The following is a 13,383-nucleotide window of genomic DNA, read 5'->3' on the forward strand; positions in this document are numbered from 1 at the left end:
GCGGCGCAGACACGCTGTGACTTGTGCCATGCCGTGCCGTGCCGTGCCGTGCCGTGCCGTGCCGTGCCGTGCCTTGCCTTGCCTTGCCTTGCCTTGCCGTGCCGTGCCGTGCCGTGCCGTGCCGTGCCGTGCCGTGCCGTGCCGTGCCGTGCCGTGCCGGCCGTGCTTTACCATGTCGTGCCATGCCGTGACGTGCCGCAACCGTGCCGTGCCGTGCCGTGCCGTGCCATGCCATGCCATGCCATCCAGCCATGCCATGCCCCGTGCCGTGCCGTGCCGTGCCGTGCCGTGCCGTGCCGTGCCGTGCCGTGTCGTGACGTTACGTGCCGTGCCGTGCCGTGTCGTATCGTGCTGTGTCTTATGCTGTGTCGTGTTATCACGCGGCGTGTCGTGCGAAGCCGACGCGGCCCTGACTGGCGATGCGGCTGCGGTTCAGTCGCGAGTCGGGCGCGGCCGGAGCGGCACTGCGTTTCAGCGGTGGCAGCCCGCCCGAGCGCGGGTGTGCGCCCGGACCGTCTCCGCGCCCGCTGCCGGGGTATGACCGGTGCCTCGCGCGGCCGACAGGAGGACATCGAGTTCCGGTTCACGCTGGGTCTGACGTCACTGGCTCGCCGTTACCTGGGCGCCGCCAGCAGCAAGATCACCCTGCTGGGCCTGGCCGAGCCGGTGAGATGGCCCGGCGGTTCGGCGCGGCCCAGGCTGCGCCACCGGTCACCTGTGGGGAGGTCCGGGGGAGACGGCGGACCAGTAGTCGCCTCAGTGGGGTTTGATGGAATCTAAGTGAAGTACGGGGCCAGGTGTACTTTAGGAACGCCTGCGCTCTCGTGGAGTCGGTCCCCTAGTAACGGCGTCTGTATGTCTGATCTCGCCTCTCGATCTGATTAGGAATTTGGATTATCCAAATAAAGACAGCGGTGAAGTCGACTGTTCCTCGTGCTCTGCACCACGCTCGCGTGCCACCGTCCCTCTTTGTATCACCGGGGCTTGAGAGTGCCCAGTGAGCCCCAACGGCTGGGCTTCCCCGAGATGCGGGCACCCTCCGTCGGTGGGGGAGTACCCGTGAGTCCGGACCCGAGTCCTGACCGGTGACGAAGTACGCCGGAGTCCGGGTGACCTCCGGGGGTTTCCACTTTGGAAGCCGGGATGTCGCACGCGTCCGGCGAGTGATCGAGCGCCGCGCTCGGCAGGTCCCCCGCAGTGTGCCGCTGACGCCGCGCACGCCCGAGGAAGAGAAGCGCTCCGCCGCCGACAGCGACCAGCTGGCCATGCTCAGCCGTCTCGCCCTCTCTGCCGTCTCGTCACAGGGCGCCGTCGGCGGACTCCTGGTGGCCGGATTTGTAAGTTGTGGCGCCGCTCGGGGTGGCGCCTGGCGTAGTGAGCTACGGCCAGTTTTGAGCGTGCTGAAGTCACGGCTCGGTTCCGCGTGCTAAAGTAAAGCCAGGGTAAAACCATACGTGTCATCCTTGGCTGGAAATAAACGTACGCCAGTGCGGCTCCGCGCCGATGTTCGTGTGCGCGGACTCCCTGCCGGTGGGTGTGTTCACGCTCCTCTCCGCCGATTCCGGTCGCTGCCGCGGACAGCTGTGCCATGACGACCGGACTGCTGGCAGGCCCCGCCTTCCCCGCGTGTTCCCCGTCGGACCCAGCACTGACTTACACTAGGGCGGCCCGCGCTGTCCGCCGTTACCCCTGGCCGCCTCGCCCGTGCCCCCCCCCCCCCCCCCCGGTCCGGCCCGCCCCTCCGCCGGCCTGGTCGTGTCCTTACCCGGCGCCCGGCCCGCCGTCAGCTGCTGCGCACGGTCGGCTGGCGGCTGGTGGGCCTGACAGCTGGCCTGTACGGCTCGCTGTACCTGTACCAGCGGCTGACCTACACCAACCAGGCGCGCCAGCGCCGCTTCAAGCGCCAGTACGTGGAGCACGCCACCAGGAAGCTGCGCCAGATCGTGGACCTGACGTCCACCAGCTGCAGCCACCAGGTGCAACAGTGAGTATTTGCCGCCGCAGCTGCAGCCAACAGGCGCAACACTGAGTATGTACCGCCGCAGCTGCAGCCACCAGGCTCAACAGTATGTACCTCCTCAACTGCAGCCACCATGTGCAACAGTGAGTATATGCCGCCAGAAATGCAGCCACCGGGTGCAACAATGAGTTTGTCAGCTGTACGTTTATATAGACGCATGACGTGTGGTGTCGTTGCTTTTGAATAGCGAAATATTCGGGAACTTCACCGAACCTTCTGTCGTGAAGAGAGACCGATACCTTCTTCGGAATGATGGTTTTATGACATGACTGTTGGAACGGCGTCACAGGTCGCGTGACCACCGGATGATCACCCAAGTGCGGGACGTGCTTTGTTTTGCCGACAGAAAACGAGCTTACATCTGTGGCTGTGGATCGCGCTTTACCATCACGTAACACACTGTCTCCCCCTGACAGAGAGCTGTCGAGCACGTTCGCGCGGCTGTGCCACCTGGTGGACGAGTCCATCAGCGACATGCGGGGGGAGGTGGCGCGGCTAGACGCCGAGATTGCCGAGGTTGACGCCGTGGCTGACTCGGCCAAGACCCTGCGTAACAAGGCCTCGTTCATCGCCAGCCAGCTGGTCACCTTCGCCGACAACTTCCTGACCGATGTCAGCTAGGAGGGGTTCTAGTGCAATGAGAGCAGCATTGACTGCCGGCCGGTGACGTCATCGGTAGCGGGATGACGTCACCGGGGTACCCTAATGCGACGTCATCGATAGCGTGGTGACGTCACTGAGGCGTCTCGCCGACCTGAGATTGTGCCATTGAGCTGGCCGCAGAAGATCGGCCGCCGCCGTTGTTAGGACAGACACGATTCTGTGACCCTTTTACGGGGTCTAATGACGCCGGGATGTCTCACGCGTCGGTAGTTTGTCCTGATTGATTGAATCCCCGTTGCATGGCGGCGTTTGTGCGTCCACGGTGTTAGTTGTCGAATCGCATCATGGCCGGACTGGATTGATGCCATCAAGGGTGTAAAAATTTGACAGTTGGGCATTGGGATGCCTGGTGTGTTGATCACTTCCCTTTAAAGTCAAACGACCCATGTTGGATTGACAGCGTTTTCTCATCTGGCGCGATTTTTTCGTTGATGTAAATTGCCCGGGGGCATCGTGGTGCTAATACATTGATAATGTAGCCTCCAAAGTGAGAGTTTGTGAGGTAATGTTGGCGACTTAGGTTGGGTAGGCTGTTTTGACTCTAGAAAAGGCGTGTTCCGAGCCTGACGTGAACTTGGTATTTGCGTATCCTTACCGCACCGACCGTTCGCTGGTTGGCGGAAAGTGCGCGTTCGTTTGCCATCTTTGGCCGCGTTCTCCTTTCTCAGGTAGTATCTTGGCTTAATATCTCATAGGAAGTGGTTTTTCACATAAAAGGGAGCGCAATGCGGGTAGTCTCGCACCCTTTTAGGGGAATGCCAACGGTCGTGGTCTTGGCAAGCCCCCAGGGCCGTGGCGCAACCGGCATTGGTGCACGGGGTGGCCGAGTGTGAGCCGAAGCCCCACATATTTAGGCCATTACGTCCCGGATTATGAATAACGAAAAGATGACGATTTGCTTCCACGGCTAAGCTCTGGTTTTGCCAAGACGTCATGGATGTGTCAAAGGCACGCAATTTTCCCATCACTAGCGGGAGGGAAAAAAAATTATCATCCCTCTCTCATCTTCCTGCTGCGATGACAATGCAGGCAGAGGTCTTTTAAACTACTAAGCTGTGCCTTTTGTCATTGTTCGGCAGCTACCAGTCTCTGCCGCCGCGTGCAATTGGTGCACACCCCCCCCAGCGTCGGACGGATATTAGTGAGGCTGCCGGGGAGCCGGGTTTACTTGAGCTGGCCCCCGAGGAACGGAGGCTACGACGGCGGTGTCCGGTCGGCTAACGCCCGTCATGAAACCAGCCGGCAGTATGTGTCAACAGCGAAAGTGAAACTCGCCCGGGGTCGACGACCGCCGTTCGCTGCTTGGGCTGCACGCTGCCGTACAGCGTGGGCTTCCTCCGTCCTGGAGGTGCCTTTGGCTATGGTATGCGAGAAGAGGACTAGGGACATGTGCACGCACAGCGGGGTCGGTGAGGCTGATAGCCGTAGGCATCGTCGTGGGGGCTGGCTGCAAGGTTCTCAGATCTCAAATCGCTGCATGTGGGGTCGTGGAGCAAATCTGGGAAATGGCGGGTTAGTTTTTTCTCGAATTCATGCCCTCTCGAACTCACGTAATTTGTTTGCAGTCGCAGCCTAGCTAGGCGTTACCACCACCAGATTAAATCAGGCACGCAGAAAAGACACCTGTCCGGTCTCGGTCTAAACGGAACTTCCAACGACATACTCTGGTCGACCTCATCGCCTTTTGTTCCTGAGAACAGCTACTTCAAATGACACCGGACTATTGTAATGCCACAGGCACTGTCCTTTACCTCCGGTCCCCCACGCGCGCACACAGCCTGGTGCGTTCGTGCTGTGAGGTGCCTTATACGGGTGCACTGCAAACGGCGTTAAGTGTTCATTCGTTGCGACATATATGATGGGCCTCGCTCGGCCTCTAAGCGGCATTGACACGTTTCCTAGCGGTTTCCCAGCGTGGGTTTGCCCATCGAACCGCACTCACCAGCAGCTTGGTGCCTGCAGTTTCGCTGGCTTACTGGCGCACATCACTCGTGATATCGTCGCAGTGCCGCAGTGACGTCCAGGGCACAACGGTGAAGCGTGTCGTGCTCGGTCACATTTTGAACCCGGCGTGGCACTGAGACCTTCCCCGTCGGTGGCTATTTGCGCTTCCGTGGGAGCGCGAGCCGGCTCCTCCGGCTGGGAGCTCGGGGGCATGGGAACAGGGGCGGCCCCGGCAGCGGCGGCGGCCGCCGGCGCGGACCCGAAATCGGCCCGCGTGTCCTGCGCGGCCGGCGGGAAAAGGCCGCAGCGGCACAAACAAACAGGAGGGGTGAACGCACTGCCACGGATGTTGTGACCCACCTGAGCGTCAGCGCACCGCCGTATATCGGTCAGCTGCGGCCGGCCGGGCAACGGCCATGGGTGGGCCGCAGCACCATGTCCGCCGACTGGGACTGCACGCCACGTCAGGTCACCGCGCCGAGCTGCCTCAGACCGGCTGCGCCCATCGGCCGCCGCATCACCCGCAGGTGAACGATACGACACCCGCGTTCTGGCCAGTCCGTCTGACACTGCGCCACCGGTCATTCCCCGTTCCTCCTCGTGCGCTGCGAAACCTGTCAGGATGGTAGTGCAACCGCTTCGGTTGCCATGTGGTGGTTGACAGCGAATGAATCGGGCATATTGTGATTGTCCTAGTTGCCTTTTTCTACGTTCACACACATCTTTTTAAGCTTCTCTGACGGCATCAATCGCCAGATCAGGGCAAGGAAGGTCGTTTTGTATGTGTAACACGTGTTACTCACCTCCGGCGCCGCTGTTACAACAGCATCTCATTTACACAACGCGGGCACTCAAGAAAACCATCGGGTTTCAGCTGTTTGATGAGATAAAAGGCCAGAAACATTACAAGTGTACGCAAGAAATATCTTGTCTCCGATACACCGAATTGCGTTGCGTGCGGGTGTCCCAGTCGAGAGTCGATCGACGGAAAATGACAGAAAACTGCACCGGTCCAGCGGTGGACTGACGGGGGTATCCAAGTCGCAACCTGGCGCAATGCCGTTCGGCGACCGCTGCCATTCAATGCTTATCCACCTAGGCTTACCCATCCCGGTGTCGAAATCTCAGTGGAATGGTTACATACAAACCAAGCGTGCGCCTGCTATTTATCTGTTTAGTTGTTTTTAAGCGTAAGCAATCCATGGACAAATGTCCAATGGCGGGTGAGGTCCATTTTTGGAAGCCATAGACACACAATGGACACAAAATCAAGAATACTGTTCGCAAGCACGCATACGCAGCATACACAATCACGCATGCAACTTACACACAAACCGAAAAACCAGCGGTCTTCAAAGGAACGCTCCACAAGGACCAGCAAACCTGAACAAATTAGACCAGGATGATTTTGTTGGCTAAGAAAAGAAGACCGAAGGCGAATGCTGAATAAAACGATTGGAGTCCATCAGAGGACAGTGGCAAATACATTTACCAGTGGCTTGCAAACAGCCTTGCAAATGGCTGTGGAAAGTGCCATGCGCGCTAGGCAGGTGCTGCCGGACCGAACAGTGATAGCAGGCAAACATAGGCAAGCCTCTGATGATACGTTATAAAAGAATAACATGTCAGACTGAGCAAAGCGCGCCTTCGTAGATGCTGTTTTAAATTAGCAAGAGGATGCTTATAATGCACTGGAGGAAATCGTGACTGAGCACTCGAACCCAGCCTCATGATAATCTGTGTCATGGTCGTTGGAACCGAGCCAGTGCAAAACAGCAGCACCGCTGCAAATAACAGCATCGTACTCGATCAATGGCCTTGTATCAGTGTTAAGGTCACACAGCAAGCCTTATGATTGAATCGCGCTCGTCGAAAGCACAACAGCGTTTGAGCGCTTCACATAAGAAGGCCCAGCATCCTGTTTGCTTTTGAGACGGTCGTGTAGATGCGACAGGCATGGCTAAGTAGGCAGGTAAGCAGGACACCGTGAGCGTGAGTCTGCTGGCAGCTTTCCAAACAACGGCTGTCTAGTGCCTTTGAGCAGAGGACAGATGACGTACGGAAAGCAAAGGCTTTCACAGGTAAGATTTATTTCATCTAATCCACGCTTATACGTACCTGCTTCCCATTCCTAGTCATTCGCAGCCAACCGTGAACCACTCGTTTCTATTTTTAGCGCTTTATTTCCCGAGTATGTATATCACTCAATACGGTTAACGCACAGAATGGCCTTTTTTCAGTGATTGCAGTGATAAGTAGCAGTCATAGAGCTCATTATGACTTAAAGAGTGTGAATTCTTGGCATTGTTCAGTGTTCATCAAAGTATATACCCCATCTATTAAACTTCTTTCTTGCGCCAGTACTGATACCCACAATTCTGCCTAAATCTGTACACAGCGAAACGCGTTCCCAATTTTACAATTACTACAACTAATTTTGCGTGGGTGCCAATGGACTCCATAGACCACCCGACACCTTAAGTGTTTTAACGGACTACAAATTAGTATTTTTTTACTCAGCTGGGCTCATTTTCAGTCCCAAGCTTTTTGACCACCCACCCGGGTGATCCAAGTGTGCCTGAGGCGTTCAACAGTCTGCTCTGTTATCGATTCGGTGATAGATTTTCACATAATCCGCGTACAAAAGGCATGAAATCCTTACGTGGTCCGGGTCACATCGGCCAGCAAGACAAACAGCAACAGCCCCACAAAGCTGGCTTCCGGAACACCAAATCACACACAAATGCAGTCAGACCGCTTGTCGCTCAGCACTGCACGGTGTGAACGATTTTTTCAGTACAGCTCCAGCCAGCTATACGCGCCCCAATGATGCGGAAATAATAGCGGAGCTTGTACATCAGCGGAAGGTGACTGGAAGCTGATTGACGCTGATGAATGCTGACGAGCTATCGCCATAGGAGCTTTAATGCTGCCAGTTAGGTTGTAAAAGCTCAGTTGGGTGCCAACTAGGTTGTGGAGGCTCAGTTGGCTGCCAGTCAGGTTGCGGAAGCTCAGCTGGCTGCCAGTCAGGTTGCGGAAGCTCAGTTGGCTGCCAGTCAGGTTGCGGAAGCTCAGTTGGCTGCCAGTCAGGTTGCGGAAGCTCAGCTGGCTGCCAGTCAGGTTGCGGAAGCTCAGCTGGCTGCCAGTCAGGTTGCGGAAGCTCAGTTGGCTGCCAGTCAGGTTGCGGAAGCTCAGTTGGCTGCCAGTCAGGTTGCGGAAGCTCAGTTGGCTGCCAGTCAGGTTGCGGAAGCTCAGGTGGCTGCCCGGTGGTGGTCAGTGGAACTCTGCATTGGGGGAGGGAGATGAGCCAGGCCGGCCAGGTGACGGGTCAGCCAGCTGCCAGGGGCCAGCCCAGCCAGGTCACAGGTCAGCTGCGCTCCGCTGGTGCCGGCAGCCTCCAGTTGCATGCCCCACGTGCCGTCTGAAAGGATACGCTGGGGCGCGGGACACACGACGCCCACTGTACACCGCCGCCCTCACCACCTCTCCGACTGAAAGGGCTCGTTAAACGTGAGCTGAGCGCGGCCGCGGTCAATGGCCGCTCGAGCACAGTGACCCGGCTACAGGCCGACTGGTGTCAACCCCACCCCCCCCCCGAGCCCGTCCGGCTGGACCGCCTGGCCTGACGTCCGCCTTGAGATCATGCGCCACGCCTACACTTCGGCGCGCCTTCTGGGGCGTGCGGCCTCAGCTAAAGAGTGAAATTTTGGTGAACTACCTATTGTCAGGTAGACGAAGTAGTGTGAATGTAGTGAAGGGGACAAGTACACGATGCAGCGTCTTGATTGATGAAGTACAAAGATACTTGAAATGTATCAGTTTTTAACCGATTATTGTGATTAATTCGGCATTTTGGCGGAAGCATTTGCGTGGAAGTGGCCACAACCGTAAATAAAATGTACCAACATCATATTCGTAATGTTGAACTTTGTTTTAGGTGCCAATTACAATGACGAGTGTTTGAAACGAACACAAATGAGGAACAAGACCAAAACAGAAGTGACTTAAGTGTTTCAAGAATTCAAATTCACGGCGGCAATGATTTAATTCCGTGCGTTTTAGATATAAGCCGACTGCACACCAATGCATTGCTTGCCACATACATATGTGTATTTCGGTACCTTTGCACTTGTGCTTCAAACTGTTGGAGAAAACGTCCCAACAATGAATTGCTTTTCCAGGAAATCAATTTCACCATTGAGGTTCTTGCCTCAGTCACCCGCGACTCGAACACTTTTCTAGACATGTTGGGACAAATCCCAAGGTGTTTAATACAAGTACTCAGCACCGTTATTTGACTACGCCTGGGCGCTGCTTGACGAGAGTGAGTAACACTGTGTTCTGCATCAATACTAGTCAAATTTAGGTGGTAACTAGGGTCGGTTTGTGGTGCATGTGATCTGCTGGGGGTGGATCCAGAAGTGACCTGGAAAGAGGATAAAACGCTGCTTTTCACAGGGCTAAGGTGATGCTTTCTGTAAAATATAAAAATGCAATGTATGTAAAAATGTGTGCTATTTGTAATGTAAAAATGCGAAATCACCAACACAGCTGCACATACAAGTAGCACATCACCACACCACAGGGCACGATCCTCCCAGGACACCTGATTGCGTCATTTCTGTTTGATGTTGCTGCAGTTCTCACCAAAGATGGAACATGGTCTTTAAAGGAAACTATGACCGTTAACAACTCCGGTAATGGATCCAGCCCCGCAAATGGAGAGCATTGCTTAGGCCAATCGCGGAAATTGGAGTGGTTACACACATGAGTAACGTTTAGATGGAAAACCTCGAGCAAATGCATAACTGACTCCGTAATTTGGCACTCCTGTGTTGATTGCATACAACAGCAGCCAGTGGTGGAATTCATAAAATATTTGTCGGCAAAAAGCAAACATAAATCGCCGACTCATTCTTGATCGCACAGATATACCAGACCCGATATCAGCATTCAAGACCAGATCCGATATGCTCTGGTTTTATTCCCCCTTATGGAATAAAATGTGAAGGAACCAACATTGCCAATCCAAACCGGTGCCCGCAACGGACATTCGCTCGGTGCACTTCCGTCCGACGGAATGGCGAGAATTCTCGGCGAGAATAAACTTTTTTTTTACTTTATACGAGAGAATAAACTTTTTGTTGTTGATGTTCCTAAGCGATATGGCACAGACTACTGGCTGGTCGTTTTGATATACCGTATGTGCGAATAACGTTGAACAATGCGATTTTAATCCACTTCTCCCTTCTGACGGTACCATTAACAAATATCAAAAGCGCTTTTGTGCAAAGAGAATACATTACGACACAAAGTAAGCCAACAGAGCTAGAGTCGCCGAGAGAGCTTTTTGAGCGCCTCAGTAGTATATTTTCTCAGGGAAGAGTATGATTTCCCGAATTGCATAATATTTTAATGAAATCCATGAACTAGTCCGCATGATTTGAAGAACTCTACTGGATGATGATGTATAACTAGGAAAAGCGGCAAACCAAAAATAAGACTTAGAATGGCTACATTCGCTCAGAGTGATCAATGATCATCAAAGAAAGAAGAGGCCTTAAGAATCCATCAAAACCAGTTAGACGACATGCACGGTGTGGAACGAGCCAGGTGGTTGCAAATGATTACACGCGATATGGGGAAAAATGACCTTTGGTTCTTAGCTGTTCGGCGTTTTAAGTTCTCTCTCCTATGCTGAGTCAACGACCTTCAATACACCAGGAGGTACCGGTTAAACGATGTTGCAGTGCTAAACGATGGCATTTCTGAATATCTCTAGCTGCGCCCAGCCTCAACATCATGCACATGATACCTAAGCACATAGGAATATATCTATGCGTTTTTGGGATCACTTACAAGAGTTATCGATACAGACTACGTGTCTTGCAGATGTGCTCTATAAACAAATAGGCTTGCAAATGGAACTCTCGCCCTTTATATATAACAGTTCCTAAAACTGGCTATCATTGAGCTTACCAGGTGCCAGGAGTCACCACTTCGGGCATCAAAACTGGTGAAGAGTTCCGAGAGGCGAAGATGCTTGCGTGGATAACAGTCAAGCGACCTGAGCGTAATCTCACAGCAATTCTAACAGACTGACTCATTTGTGTAGGTCGTAGCCGGCTGTATTTGAGGGCGGTTTCGAAAAAAGTGTCACGTGCCGCTTTCCCTGCCCTTATTGGAGTACCTGGCCACTGCTGGCCACTGCCAGTGGCGGTGTTTAAATCGCTGCATATTCACATTATGGAGTTTGCGCCAAGCGTTTACCTGCTCTGGCTGTGACGTCTAGCACCACTCGTCATAACTCTCCAAAAACCGTTGGGTGCCATGTTAGTATACGAGCACGCGTTAAGAGATCCATACGTCGGCCACTACGTCTGCCAACATCATTTCGTGCACTCTCCTTCCGTGAAATGGGGAGCTGTGTGTTGTGGCACAAATGGCTTTGTGCGACTGCGAAGCCGGGCAGTCGCGATTTAGACCCAGTATTTGTTCGTTGCCGCGCTGGCCCCTTTTCGATTATATAAATTCAACACCTCTCATTTGACCAAATGTGGGGATAGAATTCTAATGACTACGATGCTGAATAATCGCTTGGCTAGACGACTTACAGGTGAATAGTTTGAAAATGTAAATACATAGCTAAATCTCTTCTTTTGAGCTGAGGAACTAAAACAAAACCTGATGCTCGGTTTCGCAGCCGTACTCGTAACGAAAAACGTATTGACATGACAGGAGGAAGAGATATGATGAATGAAACGAAACAAAATGAAATGTAATGCATGAAATGACACAGAATGCTTGAGTGGACTGAGCGAGATGAAAGGAACCAAATAAGATTAAAAGAATCGGCAGAGGGCGGCTGACTCAGCTGTGTCCTATATTGTGGTTCCAACAGGGCGCATTCCTATTTTGAGGGACGATGCTTCTGACCCGGTTCGGTACGGTACGATACGGTGTATATATGTATATATATATATATATATATATATATATATATATATGTATACAAATATATCACTGATTTACGTGTCTGGCTTGTTTTTGATTTATCTATGGTTATCTATGGTATGGTTTATCGATCTATCTATTTGGCTATGTTTTTGGTTGATTACATGTTATTGGTTTTTGGTTTACCACAATCATTTTTCATCTTACGTTTGTAATTTCCAAACATTCCGGCATATTCAAACTAACATGAATTGGTGTCATCGTTGAGCAGCGTGCATCTCCTAAGGTGTGGCAAGGTTTCCTTGTTTGGCGAGGTTACCCCGAATCCCCCTGACGAGCGACAGTAACAGACAGGGGGGGATCCAGCCGACAGTAACAGACAGGGGTGGATCCAGGATTTTCGTCAAGCAAGGGCCACGCTTCGCTGTTGTGCCCCTGGAACGTGGTACCCCTCACGAAAACCCGGGTTTCGGCCATTTCGTTTGGGATTATTATCTTTTAATCGGCCACCTGACTTGCGCCGGAATGGTTCGCCGTGTTTATTCCACGTTGTTTCAAGACGCCGAATTTTCGTCTTTTCCGTTTTATGTTCAGCTTTGACAGAAAGATATGCCAAAGACTAGCAAAAGATACAATCTAACATGCATTAAGAAGAAAATGAAATAAACGAGTACACCGTCCAAGCCGCGGGTGCTATGCAACCAACAATAGTGCATTTTAACGATACTGGTTTCTCGGGGTCTTACAAATATATTGAGGGGCCGGTGGACCGAATGCCAGCGTAAATTACAGATATAACATGACACCACACCCACACACACACACACACACACACACACACAAAAGAGAAGAGAGAGAGAGAGAGAGGAGAGAGAGAGAGAGAGAGAGAGAAGAGAGAGAGAGAGAGGAGAGAGAGAGAGAGAGAGAGAGAGAGAGAGAGAGAGAGAGAGAGAGAGAGAGAGAGATAGAGAGAGAGAGAAGAGAGAGAGAGAGAGAGAGAGAGAGATATATATTATATTATATATATATATATATATATATATATATATATATATATATATATATATATTGTGACATGACATATATGATATGACATATATAGGTTAACCTGGGGAAGCTCATCATCTCTCTAGAATCTATCGGCGAAAGCTTATATAAAATAGTTTTAGTCATCCGCGCTTGCAGTCTAGAAGAAATAACACCGGCGTCCGGGGGTGCAGTCTCCGCGGCCCACGACGCGTCAGCCTCGCAGCTAACACCAAGGAAGGTCTACGGGCGGGAAAGAACGACCATGTGTCGCATAGTGGCACTTTCGAACGCTTTATAAAACTAATTGGTTTGCGCGTAGAAGGTATCTCGAGCCATAGGTTTCACTTGTGCGATATTCACATTGACGCTCGGGACGGATTAGCGCGCACAGCAATGCAAACTCATGGCGCAAGGGAATAATGGTTCATGTTGTTGTAGCCGCTAGTCCCGTCTAAAGAATCAACTTCGACATTGCACAGGTTAAGTTTTCTGGCCAGGAGCTGAAGGGCATTCCGCCCCAGCCCAGCGGGTGCCGTTCTGGCGATACGGGGACAGAGCCCTCCAGATCGATACGGAGGTCCTCTGTTGGACGTCTGGCACTGGATCGATGCAGGGGCTCTCACTGTTTCAAAAGGATTTCTTCCAGTCGCAGGAGAGTCAAATAATTGGCACAGAGACACCAATTCAGTTAATGGTCGGCTTGAAACGGTGCTTGGGACCCCTCGTTTGGCGCTGGGGCCTCTGACTGACACAGGGCCTTTCCACTGCTTTAC

The 13,383-nt window shown here is 52.7% G+C and overlaps 1 protein-coding gene across 1 annotated transcript in view; it reads left to right on the plus strand.

The window, feature by feature from the left end:
- The window catches only part of LOC119098172 (mitofusin-1-like), a 4,275-nt gene extending 1,603 nt beyond the window's left edge, over window positions 1-2,672 (plus strand). The window contains exons 2-5 of the mRNA XM_037221101.1: window positions 565-666; window positions 1,188-1,337; window positions 1,788-1,984; window positions 2,437-2,672. Coding sequence (XP_037076996.1) covers window positions 565-666; window positions 1,188-1,337; window positions 1,788-1,984; window positions 2,437-2,641 — 654 coding nt within the window. The 3' untranslated portion in view covers window positions 2,642-2,672. The remainder of the gene's footprint in view (window positions 1-564; window positions 667-1,187; window positions 1,338-1,787; window positions 1,985-2,436) is intronic.
- Window positions 2,673-13,383: the final 10,711 nt, after the last annotated feature.

The sequence above is a fragment of the Pollicipes pollicipes genome, unplaced genomic scaffold (genome assembly GCF_011947565.3).
Source record: "Pollicipes pollicipes isolate AB1234 unplaced genomic scaffold, Ppol_2.1 Scaffold_4740;HRSCAF=5597_pilon_pilon_pilon, whole genome shotgun sequence".
NCBI classification, from domain to species: Eukaryota; Metazoa; Arthropoda; class Thecostraca; order Pollicipedomorpha; family Pollicipedidae; genus Pollicipes; species Pollicipes pollicipes.